General features: G+C 39.6%; 1 protein-coding gene across 1 annotated transcript in view; it reads left to right on the forward strand.

The window, feature by feature from the left end:
• The window catches only part of LOC121951488 (zinc finger protein GLIS1), a 52,943-nt gene extending 41,818 nt beyond the window's left edge, over positions 1-11,125 (forward strand). The window contains exons 7-9 of the mRNA XM_042497823.1: positions 8,465-8,595; positions 8,671-8,769; positions 9,567-11,125. Of these exons, the coding sequence (XP_042353757.1) occupies positions 8,465-8,595; positions 8,671-8,769; positions 9,567-9,709 (373 nt within the window). The 3' untranslated portion in view covers positions 9,710-11,125. The remainder of the gene's footprint in view (positions 1-8,464; positions 8,596-8,670; positions 8,770-9,566) is intronic.
• The last annotated feature ends 10,161 nt before the right edge of the window (positions 11,126-21,286 follow it).

Genomic DNA, 21,286 nt, shown 5'->3' on the forward strand with positions numbered 1-21,286 from the left:
AACGGCCATAAAGTCAAAGGTCAACGTGACCTCGTCGGTCTCAATCTTGTGCTCTCGAGATCGCAGCTTGAGGGAATTTTATACAGTTTGGGAAAAAATGTTCACTTGGACTCAGGGACTAACTGATCAGAATCTGGTGGTCAAGTTCAAGGTCAATGTGACCCCCAAAATATGTTTTTGTCCACATTTTTTTAAGTCAGGAGAGCGGGAGACGTTTGGTCAAATGCTGAATTCGTGACACCAATCTTGGGTGTGATGACTTCTGAGAGGAAGCATCCATGTTTTTATAGACATGGATGTAAACTGTCAGTGCAACTTAAGTGGTCCACAGAGGCATACACACTTGAGGCAGTAATTCTAGTTTGCTTGATGCTTGATAATTATCGGGACTAATAAAATATTGCCCAATAATGGGACTTATAACGCCATACCGATAATTCCAATAATAACGTTTTTTTGCAGATAAATAGAACCGATAATAATAAGCATAAATTGCTTTGATTTCGCCCGTGTTGCCATGGTTTTGCTCCGTCAGTACTACACACACTGCATTATGCTGCGTGTCACTGTGATGACATGTTGTGGACTGATCTAGCAGTGCAGCAGAGATCAGTCCACAACACGTCATCACAGTCAGCTGCAGGGTTTCCTCCATTGTTTCTCTTTTTAACTCTTTCCCCGCCATTGAAGAGATTTTCCGTCAGTCTGTGTTTTCACTGTAGTGTAGGGGACACTGTTACAGATGTTATGCAATAAAACAACATCTCCACGTCCAAAAACAAACGAACAAGACGATCTAAGGTCCCAGGGTGACGGAAGGAGAGGACTTCTAACGTGCCGACTTTATCGCTATTTGGTGGCTTTTCAGACCCTCTCGGCGGCGTTGTTTTAAAAAAACAGCTCTAACAACGCTTATTCTCCACCGGTGTCTCTGCCGGTGTCTCCGCCGGTGTCCACTGGGCTCTTATTCTCCGCCGTTGTCTCCGAATGTCCACTCCACTCTCATTGTCCCACAGGCGTCTGCAGCAGGTGTTTGTCCTACCTACCGGCCTGCCGCAGGTTCAGTAATCGGCTAATGTCCTCTATAAGTGTCCAGATGCACTCAGGTGACTTTAGCAGAAGCTCCCAGCAGCCGCTGGAGAAGAGCCTTCAAATCTGCATTTACACATCTCACTGAAGCGGGAACATTTAGACAATTATCTCTGAGTAACTGCTGTTATCGTGACTGTTGTTGTTGTTGTGTATATACCAATCCAATGCCAATCTCCCCTAGGGCACCGAAATGTCTAGATCTGGCCCTGATACTGTCATTTATTACCGTGCTTGCTGCTTACAGTAACCGCTGAACACCGGTGTACGGGGCAGTTTGAAAGAATAAACTGATATCTAATGTTTGATTCTTTCCAACAACAAGCAGAACATGTAAATATGCAGAGATCACAACAAAGCCGTTACTTTGGTTATCGGTATCTTATCGGCCGCAAGAAGCTGGAAATTATCGGTTTATCGGTATCGGTTGAAAAAATCATTATCGTGCATCACTGATTTTGAATTTGTTTCAAAAAGTGAAGTCACCACTAAGACAAATACCACGCTCATGCCGCTCATACCACGTGACGCAGAAGTTTCCTCAATAAAAGTGAAAAGATATAGTTTTATGTTTTCACTGTCATGCATTTTAAAATTAAATTGCTTTTATTTCTTGGAAACATAGTATTTTACTACTACTGTACTAATGATGTAGCCAGAGGCAAACTCGAATGGTCAGTTCATCCAAATCACTCTAAAAAAAAAAAAACATATTTTCCCTGTGGTGGTGTTTGGCAAGCTTTTGACTTATCTGCTGCAGGGAGCGCTGCTGCCAACCAGATACAATGGAGCTGAATGGGATTTCATTTGCATTTGGCAGTTTTCATGCGGAGCTATTTTCTGTGAAAGATAAAAATAGTGAAAACTGACCACAGTCTTCTGCTCCTCTGTTCATTTTCGGGTGTTCGCCCCAAAAATCTTTACTCATTGGATGAATCTGGTACTAAAAGCGTTTCCAAACTGCTCAAAACAGTTCCTCCCTGCTCTATGTCAAACCGAGAAATCATGTTTCAACCTCGAAAGCCATGAAAACCCTGTTGTGATGTGACTTTTTTTTGTCTTGAAATCACATGCCCAGAAACAGAGAGTGATGTGAGCTTGTGCATTCTTGAATAAACCAGAGACATTATCACCAGAGATGGAGTTATGGCTTTGTGGTTGCACTGATTGGGTAGTTGGAGGCCACAGAACTTATGTGTTCTGTAAACTGAGACAAATTTTGTCTAGCCCAGTATAAAAGTAGACGTGAGACTAAAAAGATACAGCTGAAAGCCTCCGGGGCAGCAGTTTCTGGACAATATGGCCTCAAATCATTGGTCATTGAAGAATAGCCTGTAAACTAACTTTTATTGGCACAGCAGAAACAACAAAGGCAGTCTAACCCATAAAAGAGAGTTGATAAGGGCCAAACATTTTGGGGGTTTAATAAGTGATATAAAATCTCCACATACGATGCACATAGTTTCACATAAATTTCTCCAGTATTTCCAGGAAACGTTTTCAAATGGGCTTTAGGTCTTGGCAGAGGAGCTGAGATGAGCTGTTCTCTCTGAATTTAAACCTCTAAATTTGAGCTTGAAGGTTTATTATTGACCTTGGAAAAATCTCAGCTCAAAGTCCACTTACTGGAAATCCTGATTTAGTTTAAAAGCTGATTTTTAAAAATTTCAGCCACTTTTTGTCAAATTAAAACAGTGTTGTGATGTTAGTAAGGAGACTGCAGCATTGTGCTATTCAGTGTTAAGCGTGCAGTGCTCAAACACATGTGTGTCGACCTCAAGCAGGACTCGAAATGTCCTCCTGATTGCAATACACCTTTTCATTCTGACCCTGCCTGTTTTGACTGTTATTTAAAGGATATTCTATAATTTGTCAATCAATTCTGTGATGCACCGTCAGTCTTACTTCAGTCCAACCCATCACCACACATTTTCCCCTTCGTTTTGGAATTTAGGGCTAATAGACCTTGTTTACATAAGTATAAAAAACATATTTTGACAGCAAAAGATTTCATTTGGGGTCAGATTGACCCCAATGATAACACAAGGGTTAAAAAAAAGGTTGGAGCAAAATAAGTCATGTTCAAGGTTCAAGGTTTCTTAATTTTTTTACCCAAGAGTAAATCTGTTATGCAGACAGGAAATTCAGCAATCCAAAACGAGACATCACAACAAACCAGATTTAAAAGACATTAAAACAAAAACATTAAAACAAGTATTATCTTGTGTTAAATGAGTATAAGAAAAAGTAAAAGAAGAATATCATGACAAAGTGCCCTTTTATACACAAACTCACCCACTCACTGCAAAGCTTAAAGTGCCAAGTGCATCATTTTGTGGTCACTTTGTTCAACAGTGCAACAGCAGCAGGTACAAACGTGTTTGTTTAGTCCTGCACGTGGGGGCCACAAGCTGAGAGCGAAAAAGCTGAAATTCACTATTTAAGGGATGGAAACAGTCTGGAAGAATAGAGCTGGCCTTCTGCTGCAGCTGTGATGTTGATGGATATCCTTGAAAGTACTTTATTTAAAAAAAAAAGCAAATACTTTACTTCTGGCACCTGTAGCAGGATTTTGCCTGAAAAGATCACTTTTGGAAGTAAAATTAACCAATTTAAAGTTTTTTAGAGTTCACCAAAGAAAGCCATGTTTTAGTTCTTTAATTCGATGTTCAGGTGGAGTTTTCAGGACACAAAACTGCAGCATCTCTCAGCCTCCATCTCCTCTGAGTCTGCAGCCAGAGCTTCCATGGCGCTCTGCACAGTCTGTCCATTGACGTCTCTTTATAGACACTGAGGATGTCATAGAATCCCACTGGTGCCCGCAGTACACGACGGCCTGCCAAAGCCAATACCAGACAAGCACTTGTTTTTCCCCCAAATGACTTAGCGAGACGTTAAACACGTGAAAGTAAATTATCTGTGCTTCACAGCGTCGAGCTCTGACCTCATAGCCAGGCGCGTGTTTACTCTGGCTGAGACGAGCCATTTCGACTTCTTTTAATTATTTAATACTTGAGGGACTCGGAGGCCCGCGTTCAGGCCCGTCCATCAGCGGGTATTTGTGATGTGCAGTGTTTGTGTGTTTTGCGGTCGGGGGGAGGGGGTGGGGGGCTGGATTGGCTTTTTGGAGCAGCGTCTCCATCAGATACAGGCACACTAACCGGGATGGCTCTCGCACAGAAACACTATTATACAATTTGAAGGAAAGACAAGTAATGAAGTTTACTTTGCAGAAGCTCCGGCTGACATCGGATCCAAATAGCCGGTTTAACTGAAATGTTTTGACACATTTTTGTATTTACCGTATCTCTAACATGCAATAAGTGTTCTCTAGTTTCTCTAAGTACTTGATTGGTAGCGCTTAGATCACATTAAATCTCCATCTGTGTAACATACATTCAACACGATCCTCTGTGATCCAGTAAATCTCCGTCACAGCATCTGTCCTCTGCCAGAGCTGAAAACTGATCGGTTTAGCGTGCACGAGCTGGCACCTTTCGGTAAACCGACTCATCCCCTGCTCTGATGCAGTCCAAGTGTGCTGCTATTAAAAAAGCCGGAGTTGAATGCAGTATAATGTGCATATAAACAAAAAATCTGCAAGCGGGATTCTTCTCATTCCAGATGTGAGGAGGGAAACTGGCTGCAGTTAGTTAGAAAGAAAAGAAAACGATGAGGCCGGTAAAATGAAATCAGAGAGGAGGTTTTTTGCACTTAGTCATTTAGCAAAGCACATTTTTAGTCACTCACTTAACTAAAAATGTGTTGAAGTGAACTTTACTTGACTGAGCTATCTCTACCGTTCGGTTTAGATGTGTTATGCTAAAAAATACACTAAATGTCGTTGTGTCTTTAGTCTTTCTTTTCAGTTTGCCTCATACATGAAGTTAGTAACACAAAAGTCAGTCCAGACATGAGGGCTCTGTGTGGGGGGTTTCAAATGTAGGCATGCTTTTTCAACATGTTGTTGTTAGAATTTTACAAAAATACCAAAAATATAATCTAATAAGTGCCTTTTTTTTTAATATGCTCCACCAAACTGTTTCTCCTTTGATGGTAAAGCTGCACAGCTAAGCTAATAAGCTAAAAAGAAGTATTGCCTATGAAATAAACAAAATCATGAATTGCTTTTAAAATGATACATTTAATGTTATCCATTATATATGTGCTGAAATAATTTCGGAAGTGTGGTTTTTGAACAGTCTAAAAGCATGTTCAACCAAATGGTTTGTCATTTTATAGTCAAGGTAACGATGCTTAGATGATATATTTATCATTTTTATAAAGCAATAAAAAGGGATGAATATTCACTGTTGTTAATACCATATATTTAATGTAATTTCATTATATATTTAATGAAAAACTTTATATCTGTATGTTTGTCATGTCAAGTGCTTTGTAACTTTATGTTTGAAAGTGAATACAAATAAATGAATGATAATAATAATTATTATTAATAAAGTATTGTAAAATATCTGGAATAAATATCTGGAAATAATACCAGTACTGGTAATACTACTAATCCCATGGTTACAAATTTATATACTTTGTGCTTCCCAGATTAAAAGATTTACAAAATAAAATTGAAGTTTTAGAAACTCATGTAGCATCTCCCAAAATTAACAACATTATGAATGTTAGAGCAAAAATATTAAATAGCACTTCATAAATGAATAGATGGGTATGCAAGTGCAAAAATACAATTTCATAGATAAATAAGTAAAATGTAAAAGAGAATCAAGCTCATATACGCAGATATGGTGGTAAACTAACAGAATACAAGCATTATAACAGCACATGGTTTGTAACTTTTTTTTTTCTTTCTGTTTTCCTTGAAGTGACATTTCAACCACTTGGCAGAGGCCTACATTTAAAAAATGTTGGGTTTGTTAAAAACAAAACAAAAACATTGATTTTTGTTATTCTTGCCCCTGAAATCCATCAGTTCCATTGTTTTTTTGTTCTTAACAAGGACATTAAAGGGTTAAACTCTTGCATCTGTGAAGTTATTGGGTAAACCGGCCGCAAAACGACAGATCGACCCAGCAGGGCCGCGCACGGGACGGCTCAGACATCCCAGCTATGTTGTTGCAGCGTGGCAGGAATGTAAGCCGTGGAGCGGCCGCGGTTGTTTATAGTTAAGGTCAGCTCTGATGGTTCTGGGGCCGCAGAGGGGGAATCCAGAGAAGTGTTGAATTCTTGGGGCTCGCAGTCATCGCGGCACATTCATTTCAGCAGTCGTGCTATATCAAAGCCCACTTTGTTTACATAATCCTATACAAAGGCTGGCTTTTATTACCCTGGGAAGCCACGGCCATCTGTAAGTGATATCACTTTCAAAAAGTCCTTCTGATTAATTCTGGCTTTTATTGTATTTCTCCGCTGAACGCTGTTAAATTAAATGTAATAGCATTTGACATGGGAAATGGGTAATAAAGAGACCCAGGGATGATAAATGATAGATATGTAAAGAAATCTCCAAACATTTCCTTTTTTTATAGCTGAGAATATAGACGGCGCTTTGGGCCGCAGCCATCAGTATCTCTGACAAGGCCTGGCTTGTTTATGAAGCCCACTAAAACCCGTCCAGCAGAAACCAAGGCCATTTGGTCCTCGAGGGACCAATACGCTACAGTACATCATCCAGGAGAGTTCTCAGGCCACATGAGAGCGAGCTCTTTGAAGGAGCAGGAAAAGAAGGGGGGTTCAAATACCATATTGGGGGTTTCAGCTGCGTATCTCCTTGGAGAGATTTTTCTTTCTTCTCGTCGACTTGGCTCCACTGACTCACTCGTTTCCATGTTGAGTCAGAGTGTTTGTGCACAGTCAGCACATTCTTGCAGCGTAACGATGGATACAGCGCCGCTCCAAAAACCCGCCTGCATTAGCCCCCCTCGAGGTGGAAACGCTTCCTCGTATAAACTGCACTGTTTGTACAAGAGCTTTAAGTATTTACGTGTTTGTGTGTGAAAACACAGCTGCTTCCAGATAATGGTTATCAGCACAAAGACTCACTCTGGCTTTGATTTGATCGGAGATGTGTGTTTTAAGCTTTGTTGAAACCTAGTTTTTAACAATTATAGCTACAGTAGATTGAAAAACTTAAAAACCATTATAGAAATAACCACAAAGGAAAGAAAAGCAGTGTTGCACATTTCCAATCCAGTAGCATAATTTGCTTGTTTATGTGAACATCACCGTCCCCATGAATGTCCTGCTGTACCACACTCAAACTCTATGAAAAAAAAAGGGATGAATAGTCGAATATTCATATTGAACAGCCAAAGCTGACTCGAATCACATATTCGATTCTCGTCATTCATGACTGGACTTTGAACAGTATTAAGTTTGTCTTCAGGCTACAGCATCACAGAGAAATTAACAATAATTAACACGAAACAGACAAAAAAGAATCCATTTAACTTCATCACCTGATTACTTACTGATAGAAAAAGCACGAATATTAACAAAAATGACCAAATCAACAAAATCTGTAAAAATCTGACCATGATGGCATGACAGAACAAAACTGGGTTGCAGAGGAATTGTCCCTCCTGACTCGCTTTAAGTCAAGGTGACAGCAAAGGTAACAAAAAATGGGGACTTATTCATAACACATCACGCCTAACTTCACTGGATCGTGAGGTGTTCAGGGCGTGTCCCACCGGTAGGAGACCCCAGGGAAGACCCAGGACACGCTGGAGAGACTGTGTCTCACAGCTGGCCTGGGAACGCCTCGGGATCCCCTGGGAAGAGCTGGACGAAGTGGCCGGGGAGAGGGAAGTCTGGGCTCCCTGCTTAGGCTGCTGCTACCGCGACCCAACTCCGGATAAGTGGAAGAAAATGGATGGATGGATGGATATTTCTATTGTAGTCACTAAAAAAATATTGCAATATACTAATAATATGGCCGTAATTTCTTTGTCTCATGTCAGAGGTTTTGGTATCCATAAAGTGTTTTTGCCGCAACCTGGTGCTACACATCATGAGCTATAAAAGTGAAAAAAGTGTTTTCATTGCAGTTTTGTGAAATATGGCTTTTTGGAATTGCCTGAAATACCACCTCATGCGAGCATGAAAACTTTTTTTGGGGGGGGGGTTGCAGTGTTTCCATTAGGCATATTTTGTATTCGTAATTTAAATTTTTGCAATTTGAGGGTTAATGGAAACCCGCCTCATGCCTATACCTGGAGGTTTTAATGATTTATTAAAGCTGACAAACACATGATCTACTCCATTCCCTTTCATCTAAATATGCCATTCTATTCCTTTAATGTTTGAAGCAACAGAAATTATAAATAAAACATAAATTAGTTTAAATATTCATCATGGTTGTATGATTTTCTATACTCACATAAATGTTCATGTTCACCAGGAACAGACCAGCATCGCTGTTCATGTCCGCTGACGTCAGCCCGGTGAGCTCGTCCTCAGACAGAGCGGACGTCCAGCTGCAGGCTTTCCACAAAACCTACAGCCACCAGCAAGTGTTCTCACAGCAGCAAGGTACGAACAGTGTTCAGAGCAAGTCCTATGTGTCGTTTTTGGTCTTCTTGACATTTTCTTCTGTGGTTCTCCAAGGCTGTCTGTACGGAGAAGGAAAGGCGGTTCAGCCAGTCAGTGACGGAGGCTTTGAACCGCCCAGTTACTTCACAACCTCCTCCGCCTCTCAATCGACAGGTAAGACGGCAAGAAAGCAGAGTAAATTATTCCAACCACACCTTCTGAAATTAAAATTATTTTGTAACTGGCTGAGGTTGAAAAGTTGGTTTATTGATAAAAGCAAAATGCGAGAAAGAGCAATGGACAATATATCATAACATACATGAAGCATGTGACCTAAATGTCCACTGAAGAGACAAAAACGGCTGCTGATCCGTGTGGAGTGATGAGGAGACTGTGACCCTCCTCAAATAAACATGGATGCCACATTTCCATCATGTTTTCTACATTTTTCCTGCTGTTGACTGGCTCTTTAACCCTTTGAAACTAGGTTAAATGGCTCGATTTCTTTCAAAAACATTGGAAAAAGGCAATGAGCAACATAACAAAAAATGAAACAGAAATTAGCAAGAAATCTTTTCAAAATCATTTGGAAATTACAAAGAAAAAACAAAACAAATTAACATAAAAACTAGAAAGTCAAAAAAAGAGGAAATGATTGAGAAAAAAAACTGTTTAAAAATGAAATAAAAATTATAATTTTTCTGTAAAATAATTTTATATATATAATTACTACATATAGTTCTCTGGGCTTTTTACGTACTGTATCTTTTTAAATATATATATTTCTAAATTTACTAATTTCTCAAAATTGTCAGGACATTATTTGCCAAGCTGCTCATAGCTTTTTCCCATAGTTTTAAAAAAAATCAAACCAATTTTCTCAGGTTTCAAAATAAATTGAATTAATAACATCATCAGCCGTTTCTTTCTTTTCACACAGCAATGAACATTTTCTGTTTTCCTGCCGTCAGGGTTCGACTTGCTGCAGGATCTGCAGGGCCAGGCGGGGGGCGGTTACTCCATGTCTCCCTGCTCAGACGACAGCTTCCTCTTCCAGGCAGGAGGCGTCGACCGCTGCCTCAACCAGATCTACTCCATCTACCTGGACTCATGATCGGCCACCCAGAACCAAAAAAACAAAGCAGAATCGCTCTGTTCTCCTGGAATAATGAGGTGAAGTGTGTAAATGTGTGACGGCAGACGATCATAGCAACAATATAAACTGTTTATTCCAGGCTCAAGTTGGTCTCATTCTAGACAGACGTGGAAAAAAAAATCAGTACAAACTTAAGTGCAAAATTGACCACAGACACAACTGTGGCAAAGAGGAAATCTGTTCAAATTATAAATGTGAATAGCAGTGACTTTTTTATTCAGAGATGACCACAGCATTTGTGATCTGGATAGGATGAGCTATGAGCTATTGTTTGGTAGTTTGGACGTTTTTAGTTAGCCGTGATCTTATAATGAAGTGGTTCCCAACCAAGGGTCTATAAATAAATCTTTCGGGGTCAAAAAAAGATTAAGAAGAAACTGAAAAAACAGAAAAACACAGCACTGCGGCAGAAATTATTCACATTTATATGCCTCCGCACCAACAATAGCTGGGTCCAGACACATTATTTATTCTGGTTGCACGTCTATTCCATTCCCGTGAACAAGACATGTCAATGACACCTTGAGAAATTCTTCGAATTTGGCACAAACTTCCACTTTGATTCAACAATGAACTGATTAAATTTAGGTGGTTATAGGTCAAAGGTCAAGGTCATTGTGACCTTGTCTGTCTTATTCTTGAGAATACGGTATCTAACAAAGAGCCCAAGAAATTTCTTCAGATTTGGCACAAACGTACACTTGTACTCAACTATGATCCGAAAAGGTTTTCAAGGTAAAAGGTGACCTTGCATCTGTATTCTGTGCATCATTCTTGTTAAGATTTAATCTATAGAACACCTTGAGAGAGTTTCTTCAAATTTGGCACTTTGAGTCACGGATGAACTGATAAGACCTTGGTGGTCTAAGGTCAAAGTCACTGTGACCTTAAAAAGCATGCGTGAAAACGGCCAAAATTAGCTTAATTTCAAAGTGTCAGAGGCCAAATAAAGGTTGGGAACCAGTGTGTTTTTATGGATGATGAGTCTAATTTAAGCAGTCCTGGCAACAGAGCAAAGAATAGTTCAACATTTTGGGAGATATCCTAATTTGTTTCCTTGCTGAGAGTTAGAAGAGAAGGTCGACACCATGGTAAATGTATAGCTATGTTAGCTTTACTTAGCATAAAGACTGGAAACAGTTAGCCTGGCTCTGTCTACAGATCTCCCTACCAATAACTCTAAAGCTCAAATATTTCCCAACTACTTCTTGACTCTGATGACTCCAGGAAGTCACTGCACTCAGCCAAGAAATAGTCCGGCACATAACCACCCGTGAAACCACAACTTGTCATTTTAATGGCTCCATGTCGGCAATAGCTTAAGCCAATATGTTTTTGTTTTGGTTATCTCGTTTTGTGAATGCAATATCTCAAGAGCATCTTGAGGGAATTTCTTCAAATTTGGCACAAATGTCAACTTGGACTCAATGATGAATAGAGGTTTTGGTGGTCAGAGGTCAAGGTCATTTTGACATCATCTTTGTCATTATTGTATATGCGATATATCAAGAACAGCAGCTCCATGGATTTCTTTTTCAAATTTGGCACAAACATGCTTTTGGACTCAACGATGAACTGATAAGATTTTGATGATCAAAGGTCAATGTGTCTTTGCATCTGTCCTATTTTTATTGTGTTATTCTAACAGCACCTTGAGGAAATTTCTTCATATTTGGCACAAGCGTCCACTTTGAGTCACGGATGAACTAATTAGATTTGGTGGTCAAAGGTCAAGGTCACTGTGACCCTATTTATCACATTCTCATGAACTGAGTGTCTTAAGAACACCTTGAGGGAATTCCTTCAGATCTGGCACAAATCATCACTTGGACATAACAATGAACGCAGATTCGAATTTGATGGTCAAAGGTCCCTGTGATCTTGCGTCCTTCTCATTCACACGCATGCAATATCTCAAGGGAGTTTCTACAAATTTGGCACAAACGTCCACTTGGACTCAAGAATAAACTGATAAGAATGTGTTGGTCAAAGGCCAAGGTCACTGAGACATTTTTTTAGCCATAACTCAATAATTTATACCCTAATTATGACAAAGTTCCACACAATTATTGGAAAGGGTGGAAAAGTACTATATACAAGATCACAACAACAGCACTGAGTCTTTCAAGAACTCTCTCTTCAGGCAAGAAAAACAGTTCATTTGGCAGCCACTCAATTCATGTTACCTGAACTGGAAACACAAACACTTGAAAAAAAGAAGAAATTGCCTAAATTTTGCATCAGTTTAGCTGAGTTGAAACCAGAGCAAACTGGCTTGACTTCTTTCAAAAACATGGGAAAAATGCAGCAAATTCAGAAGAAATGGCCCAACAATTAGAAAAAAAATGTTAAAAGTAAAGAAAACTACCTAAAAAAGATAGAAAAAAAACAAAGTTTTTAAAAAGTGAATTTATTATTATTATTATTATTATTATAAATAGTTTTTCCCAAGCCTTATAAAATAAAATAAAAATCCAAATCTAATTTCATGCCATTTGCAGAATGGACTCATTGCCTTTTTTCCCCTTTTTTTTTTTTTTTTTTTTTTTTTAAAAAAGCAAACCAATTTGCTCACATTTTGAGGGTTAAATAACGTCTGAACGCAGGACAAGAAAAGTGATGCTTCTCCAGGTTTCAGAGGGTTAAACCAGCACATCTTAGAGGAACCAGTAAAGTGTTAAAAGTTCATTGATGTACTCTGAATAAGGAGACGTATTTCAAAATGTATTCATAAAGAAACCAGTGATAAACAGGCTTAAACTGGGGGACGTGAGAACTTTGTGGCTGCTGGAATAGTTTCGATCTTCTTGTCGAACTCTTGGCCAGAGAGATAATAAGTGTATTTCCCCACAATGTCAAACTATTCCAAACTATTGTTTTAAGGTTGTAGCGTGTAACCGAAGTGTCATTGAGAAACCTCCTGTTGATTTACATTTTGCTGCATCAGAGGGAAGTGCAGGAGCGTACAGAAAACTGCCGCAGTGCTGCCACCAAGTGTCTGAAGGACTTTATATAAATACACGACACATACAGTCTGTGGATGACTCCTGGGACTCTAAAAATGCCAAAAAAAACAAAAAAAACTGCACTAAAATGCTTCAATTTGTCTGTTGTGGACTCAGAAGTGCAGACAAATATGTTTCAATATGTGTAACCTAGCAACAATCAAGACCGTAACATAATCTCCATTTTTTATATTGTCTCTTGTGTTTCTTTCCATGTGTGTTGTATCAGTGTTATATAATTCAGTGAGAGGGAGGTGTGCATTGTTTACAGCGAGTCCTCTGCACTCTTTTCTGTCTCATCACAGAGACTTTAAGAAAATGACCAACCAGAAAAAAAAAATGTTTACACTGATTTTGTAGCAATTCAGAGATTTTCTTATAATTGTCATTGAACCGTGTATATAGACTGTATAAAAAATGCACCTGTCTTTTATATCTAAATAAATAAATAAATCTGTTTGTATATGTTTGTGTTTGTAGTATTAACCCTTTAGGACCTGTTGTTGTGCTGAGTTCTGACATCTTTCACAAGCACAGAAACCTCTCAAACCTGAAAAAAAAAGTCTACTTTTTTTGAAAACAAAAAAGGTAAAGAAACATCTGGCACATTGCCAAAATTAATGTGTATTAGCATATGTAATATGTAGTAGCCAATTTGCTCACATTTCAAAGGCTTTAGGCTTCAACTGATGCTTACTTTTAAAGATTTAATTTAATCAATCAAATATAAAATGTCAGAAAACAGTGAAAACAATGAGATGTCATCCTCACCTTTCTTGTGTTTTTAGAATATTCGATATTTACATTACAATCACATATGATAACAGAAATAGCAAATCCTCACATCTGAGAAGCTCCAATCACTGATTTTCTTTTTTACATTTTGTGTGAATTGTGATTGAATTAATAGATTATCAGAATCATTTTTTGTCCTTAAACAAATTGGTTATTAGTGTTTTGTTGTTGGAAAGCTCGTAAATCTATTTTTAGAAGATAGTTTCAAGTTGTTAAGTGTCGGTTAATGCTGCCATCTGTTGGTCAGACTTTTTTAAAAAGATTTTATTGATTTTTGAACTTATCAGCAGAGAAGCTGTGCTCTCCACTTTCTCAGACACCTCAGATTAAAAGCAAACAGACAAAAGAAAAAGAAGAAATTCATAATAATAATAAGAAGAATAAATAAATGGACAATAATTAAAATATAGAAATTTGACAAAATACACAGGGAAAAATGATCAGACAAAAACAAAAAAAAGTTAAGTAAAAGCTCTAAAAGTCCACAGACAGATCACATGACCCAGCTGAGGCGGGAGGGTGAAACAAACACACCTGCCTGGAAAGGCTCCACCTCCTCAGGTGTGATCACTTTGGTTGATTAGAGGCTCCTCCTGCTGCTCTCCTCTTTTTCTTTCTTTTGTGCAGCAGCTTTGAGCATCCTTTAAATTAATTTCTACTTCATTTATCTTGCAAATGGAAACTGCTTCTCTTTATTAGCTCGTGTCATCTTAAGTCAGTCAGTGTGTGACACGTAATTTTACATTCAAAATTGAAATGATTATACTTTTATTTATATTAATTTTCAGGTCATTTCTTTTGTCATCTTTTACTAATTCCTTGAAAGAAAAAAAAATGAACACATGACTTTTTCTTTTAACAGAGACTTTTGAGAGTACACGGAGCCGGCAGGGGGCGCTCTGCGGTCACAGCCGCTCAGTTCAACTCTGAGCTGAAGTCTGGAGCTCAAATCTGTCAGCGTCAATCTCAGATAAACGCACTTTAACTGAACTCTGAGTGTGAATAAACATGATTAACTCTGTCACACACACAGCCTTCCTACACACACACACATACGCACACGCGCACACACACGCACACGCGTACACACACACACAGGCCGACTGGAAGCAGTATTTCCACATTCCGGCCGGAGGGAGACACACCCTCAGATCCGCTGGAGGAGAGCTTCAGCGCGGGCAGCTGATGGATGCAGAGAGGAGAAACACGCTGCTGTTTCAACATTTCGTCTCTCGCGAGCTTCTGACTGGACATGCCAGTCACAGGTAACACCTTTTGTCATGTTTTCTGTCTCCAACAGGTGTGCAGTCATGTTCGTGAGATGTATATCTGAGTTGTTGCATATTTGTAAGAGCTTTAGTCGTGCACACAGGGGACTGTTGCAAGTATGCTTTAAATTGTATTTATGGTGTGTTTTGTGCAAAGATGCAGCCTGATTATGAGTAAAACTGAGGGTCAGTGTCTCCAATGCAAACCCCACCACTTTCAAAAAAGACGTTGAGACACCAACAAAGAACATGAAATTATCTCATAAATTGTGGTTTTTACATTGCATTAATCCAGTCATCTGTTAGATTATGTTATGTAAAGTTTATTTCCCTGCGAGCTGTTTAAAAGACCTCCCACACCCGTGAAGAACTGAATCGTGTAGTCTGTTCACTTTATTAAGTTTGGCAAGGCAAGTTTATTTATATTTCTAATTTCTGCAACAAGGCAAGTCAAAGTATCAAAAGTATGGAGACATGGTGCAAAAGAAAAACATTATAAAAGTACATGTAAATGCTATTTAAAAGGTAATTAAAGAGCAGGAGATGTGAAAATATACAGAGCTAACAAAGAAAGATAGGTAAAAAAAATAAAAGAAAATTAGAGGGACAGTGTGAGAGTTGAATATATAATATAATAAAAGGCAGCGGTAAGAAAAGGCACTAAAAATAATTTAAATATACATATAAGGGAATCAGCCTTTAATCCACTGACCTGATTTTTAAAAAAATGTTTTTCTAAAACATGGGAACGCAACAAGCAATTTAACAAAAAAGGCCCAAAAAATTAGCAAAAAACATTACAAAAAAGTTACAAGAAAATTATGTTAAAATATGCCAAAAAAAGGAAATTTCTTCAGAAAATAAACATTGTTTTCATTGTTCTGTAACATGATTTTAAATATATAATTAAGAGACTTAAATTTTCTGGACATTCTTCATGCATTTTTTGATAATCTCTAAAAATCCCCCCCGGTTTATTTTCATATAATTTTCTTGTCACCTTTTACTCTTTTTTTTTTTTGCAGTTTACAGGTTGCAGGATATTTCTTGTCAAGTTGCTTATTTGGTTATTTGGTTGTTTTTTTTTTCAAAAACCAATATACAAGGAATCAAACCAATTTTCTCAGGTTTCAGAGGCGTCTGAATGCAACATAAGAAAACTGATATTGATCCAGGTGTTAAAGGTTAAAAATTAACCTTAAACACCTTAAACCAACCTTTAATTCCCTAGAAATCCCTAGAAAATATTTCCCTTTGTGTCTTTGTCGGCTGTCCAGCTGCAGCCCTGATTTAAAGTGCAGATATTTTACGCTGAAAAGTTTTATGAAAGGAGACCGTTATTTCAGAGGAAGCTCTGCTGCCTGGGAGGATGCAGCAGCTCACATTGTTAGTGGGTGAGATCACCCATTTTCTCCAAATTTAAACCTCACTCCCCTCGCTGTGGGCACTCCTCACACCCCGAGAGGAGACGAGCCAACTTTCTGTCTGGATGAAGACGCTTCACGCACTCCAAAGATCAACTCACCTGTCAATATTCAGCGTGCTCTCTTGACACAAATATGCAGAAACCTCGAAAAACACAGATATCCCTGAACTGTCAGATTCCTGAACGTGTTCAGAGGTGAGCTGAACCTTTAGACCGTCTCTGTTATCAGAGATGGGAGTTATCTCACCTGGTGAATGCGTGGAATCACCAACACAAAAGTCTTACTCAAAACTAGGACAAAAACATCCAAATGTAAGCAAATTATTATCTTTTCCTCTTCAGAGCGATATAGCTTTGAATATATCGTCTGTCGATCGCTATCAGTCAGGACCGAAGCTTTTTACAGAGCACAGCAGCATGCAAATAAAAAGTTAGAGGTTGTAAAGTGCTGCAGGAGGTTCAGTTCACGTAGTCTTAATTTGAGATAAAAGTTTGAGATTAGAAGCAAACTCAAGCTTATCTGTAAACAAAAGTTTATCACCTGATCTGATAAATTCGTTATTGTCTTTATCACACATTCAGCTGCTTATTCTCCATTAAAGCTGCAGTTGGTAACTTTTATAACAATAGATTTTTTTGCTGAAACAGTGACTATATCCAGACAGTAGTACATGAGACAGAAAATTTGTCGCTCTTTTTACTCAGAGATCGTGCTGTAGGGCCGATACAAAGTCCTTTCTTTACGCCGCCTTTGCAATTTTTACACAAAACCAAACAACATAATGCCACTCCTGTGTGTGATTTTTAGACAGCATGCCGGCATCATAGAAGCAAAATCGGCGTGATCTGCGAGACCTTTAACAACAGCATCTGCCTCTAAGTGTGACATATAACGCACCAACACATTGTCACATATTGTCGCTTTATCATTGGATTTTTGCGTCTGCATATTACCACTAGGTATCCTCCTGCATCTGCTGTTGACGTTCCAGGATGCCGAAACCAGCGGTGCAATGAGAACAAAAGCACGTGTTTAGGATTTGTGAAAGACCTGCCTGAGGAGAAAAGGTTCACAGAATCAGTGACCTCTTTTAAATCATCTCTACTTTTGCTTTTATGCTTTTAAATTTCAGATGATCCGCTCAACTTTGGAAGAATTACACGATGCAATAAAACCTCTTGTAGCTCCTGCTGCATCATGAGGGAGCCGGTTCCTACCGACAAATGTGTAGAATCATGTGACGTAGAAAAGCAAAAAAAAGTATAAAAAGTAGTAGTCAAATTGCATTATGCGAGTGTAAAAACTTTTTTTCAGTACATATATATATATATTTGTGCAATTTGAGTAAGTGTACAAGTACCTCAAGATCGGACTGAAGTACTTGACTAAATGTACTTGGGGACTTTCCCTTGGATGTTGGCTGAGTAACTCCGTGTTAGATTATTATTTAATACAGTCATAAGGCAGTCTAAATAAAAATGGATAACATAAACAACTCCCCTTCATACCTACAATATCTCATCCTCTCTCTCTGTCAAACACTCTTCACACGCTGGATATATGAGATCATCTCTACGAGCAGCACAGACTCAGAGTTTCTTTCCTTTGACGCACACTTCCTGCGTTTGTTAGAGACTTTTGCAGCTCCGCTGAGGTCGAGGCTGACAGTCTGCATGCACCTATTGTTTATTTCTCAGTTCAAATGCTGATGTCACTTATAATAAAACATATTTCAGTAGCCATGCAATGTTCCTGTATTTTGAGTTATGAGCAGTTTGGAAACAGAAAAATATCTTTTTCATCTCTAGTACATGGTGGTATTTTATGTTAAAAAATAATAAAAAGGCCAATATTCTGTGTGATTTATAATTAACCCTTTGAAACCTGCAGTGACATCAATTTTCACAAGTGTTTAAAACTTTAAACCTTTGAGCAATTTCTTTAAGAAACATGGAAAAAAGATAATGGGCAATTTGATAAGAAATGTTACACAAATTCCAAGAAATAAATCAAATTAGAAAATCATATTTAAAAGAGCTAAAAGAGTCCTTTTCACCAATTTCTTGCTATTTTTTGGGTAATTTCTTCTCTTGTTGCTCATTGCCTTCGTTCCTTTTTTTGTTTTTTAAGATTCATGCCAATTTTCTGAGATTTCAAAGGGTTAAACTGGGTTGGGCAACGAAGTACAGGACAGTGCTTGGGCAGGTTGATGTTAAAATTATAAGGAAAAAGCATGAAAAACATCAAAACAAAGTAGAAAACAGCATAAGTGACCTCAACGAGGTTTGGAAGGTCCCTAAAATAATGCGCTTTCACTGTAATTTCATGTAGTAGAAATTACCGCTGTGGGACTATTTTAATCTCAGGTTTCACTCCTGCCGTGAGTCGCACTTAGAGACTGTGACATGACAACATTTGCTGCTACTGGAGACATAAAAAAATAATTGCTGGTCACTTCCTTTAACTCGTATGTACTCAGTGACGCTGCTGAACATAAAAGCACATGTGGTCGACATAAACAAGGCCTGCGTTTTCTGACTTTACGCGTGAAGTGGGCAGGAAGAGAGGCAGCGTGTTTGGTCGTGACATCAGACTTCCTCACACGCACCACAATAGAGCTGAAAGCTGCTCCACAGTGAGGAGGCAGGAATGTGCTAACTCCCCAACAACAGGGCCAATTCATGACCAGCCGAGGGTTTAAGCAGGACCGCCGCCGTCAGCTGTGATCATCTGACCCACAGAGACCTCGGCCCCGAACCGTCCCACAGCAGGCTCACCTGTGACGCAGTGATCTGATCGAACAATTTTAATAAGCTTTTAAACCTGCGGAAACTGAGAAAATTGGTTTAATTTATTTGGTTTGATCTCTTTTGAAAATATGGGGAAAAGGCGATAAACAACTCTTAACGAAATGTCCAGAAAAAACTTTTTTTTTAAAAAAAAAACAAGAATTTGACAAGAAAATGACTTAAAAATTAGCTGTGGGAAGAATATTAGATATTGTCACAAAAAAGAAAAAATATCTATAAATACCCATAAAAATTTAAAGCTAGAAAAAATAGCCCCAAAAAAGCTTATTTATAATTAGCATTATTTTGTATTTAAAATTACTTTCTGTAATTATTTTAATATTTAAGGTTTGGTTTTTTTTAGATTATTTCCTTTTGCTTGCTGTTTTTTTTTCTACAGTGGTTTATTGTCAATATTTATAGGTAATTTTATTGTTTATTGCAAATTTTTGGGTCATTTCCTCTTTCATTGCTCAATGCTTTTTTTTCCAATATTTTTGAGAAATCAACCCAGTTGTGCCAAAGTGTTACCTAACACCAAGTGTGACAAATTTGAGTGAAATATATCTACTGAGTGCATTAAAAAACAAAAGTAGAATTTTTTTTCAGTGTGCGTCGATTTTTACTCTGTAGGTAAACTTGATAACCTGCTTGTTGACCTACTTTAGGCTCCAGCTTCTTTACCTTCAGGTTATGTTTGTACAACCAATTAACAGCACAGCCTCCACGTGAAAGTCACAGTAGCATCTGTTTCCTCTCCAACAGCCAAACACTGGACTCCTGATCCCTAGTGACCCGTATCACCATGCCAACTCCCGCGATCCTCACAGCAACCGGGAGTCCTCGGAGGAGTTGTTAGGTTCTCAGCTGTGAGGCCTCATAAAGTGGATCCCCTCCAGGAGGCAGGTACGGCTGCCGGAGAGCGAGGCAGGGGACTCTGTGGTGCAATATGACGAAGTTACAGTGTTTTACTGTGTTTTGTGTTTCAGAGATGGTTTGCCGGTGGCTGATTGTTACGTTGCTGGTGAAGTTGGGACTTGCTGGTGGATGTGTGTGTCCAGCAGCCACCGTTTTGTCCCAGTTTCCCTCTGAGGTTCCTGCTGACGTCTGCTGCTTGAACTACTCCGGCTCCGCTTTCAGCCACGTGCCCTGGTCTGTGTTTACCAATGAGACAAACATACAGACACTGGATCTCTCCTTCTGTAATATTTCTTATGTTAATATGAGTGGAAAAGGTTTCTCTACGCTGCAGAAGGTTTACTTGGATCATAACAGGTTAACAACGTTGCCGAGGGAGTTTCTGGCCAGGCAGCCCAGTCTGGTGGAGGTGGATCTGAGCGGGAACCTGATTCAGGAGCTTCCTGAGGGTTTTCTTCAGGACTCAGATGGCGTACAGAAGCTGTATCTACAGGGAAACCAGCTGCGCTTCCTGTCAAGCTCAGTCCTGCAGAAACCTGGTCTGCAGACCCTGGAGCTGGATGGGAACCCTTGGGACTGCTCCTGTTTGTTCCTGGAAGGTCTGGACGATGCAAAGAGGGTCAACAGGACCACTAAGGTGGAGCTTCTAGTCAGGAACTTGACCTGCGTGTCTCCGCGGCACCTGTCCGGCAGGATCGTGTTCTCGGTGAGGCTCAGCGACGCGTGTCGCCCGGCTGGCCTCACCGCGCTCTTCATCGTGCTCCCTCTTCTCATCCTCTCCGCCCTGGTGCTCTGCTGGTGCTGCGGGAGGAAGAGGAGGAGGAAAGAAGCACCAGTGAGCACGGCAAAAAAGAGAGCGTCCAGCTGCAACGGGCAGAAGCATCGCAGCAAGCCGAAGCCTGCGGCCACTGAGCCGAGTAAAGCCGGAAACAGTGAGGGCATCCTGAAGAACCAGCTGCTGCTACGCCCGGCGTCCGGCCTCCTGGGCAGCACCAGGGACATCTATGAGGAGGTGGAGGCGAAGCTGGGCTCAGTGGAGTCACTTCCCCGAGTCTCCTCACGCTGTTCCAGCTCCACTGAAGGCAGGCAGGGCCCCGAAGGGCCAGATGGGACCAAGACTGACCTGGACACAGTCAGCGTGACCGAGGTGATGAAAGACTCAGCTGACAGGGAGAAAGCCTACCTCACCCAGTCGACTGAGTACTACAGCCTGGTGCCGGGTATCGAACTGGAGGACTCGGACCACGGCGAGTATGAGAATGTTGACCTTTCGTGATCTTAAAGGAATAGTTCAACATTTTGGGAAATATGCTTTTGTTGTCATAACGAGGAG

This window comes from Plectropomus leopardus, chromosome 12 (genome assembly GCF_008729295.1).
Source record: "Plectropomus leopardus isolate mb chromosome 12, YSFRI_Pleo_2.0, whole genome shotgun sequence".
NCBI lineage: Eukaryota > Metazoa > Chordata > Actinopteri > Perciformes > Serranidae > Plectropomus > Plectropomus leopardus.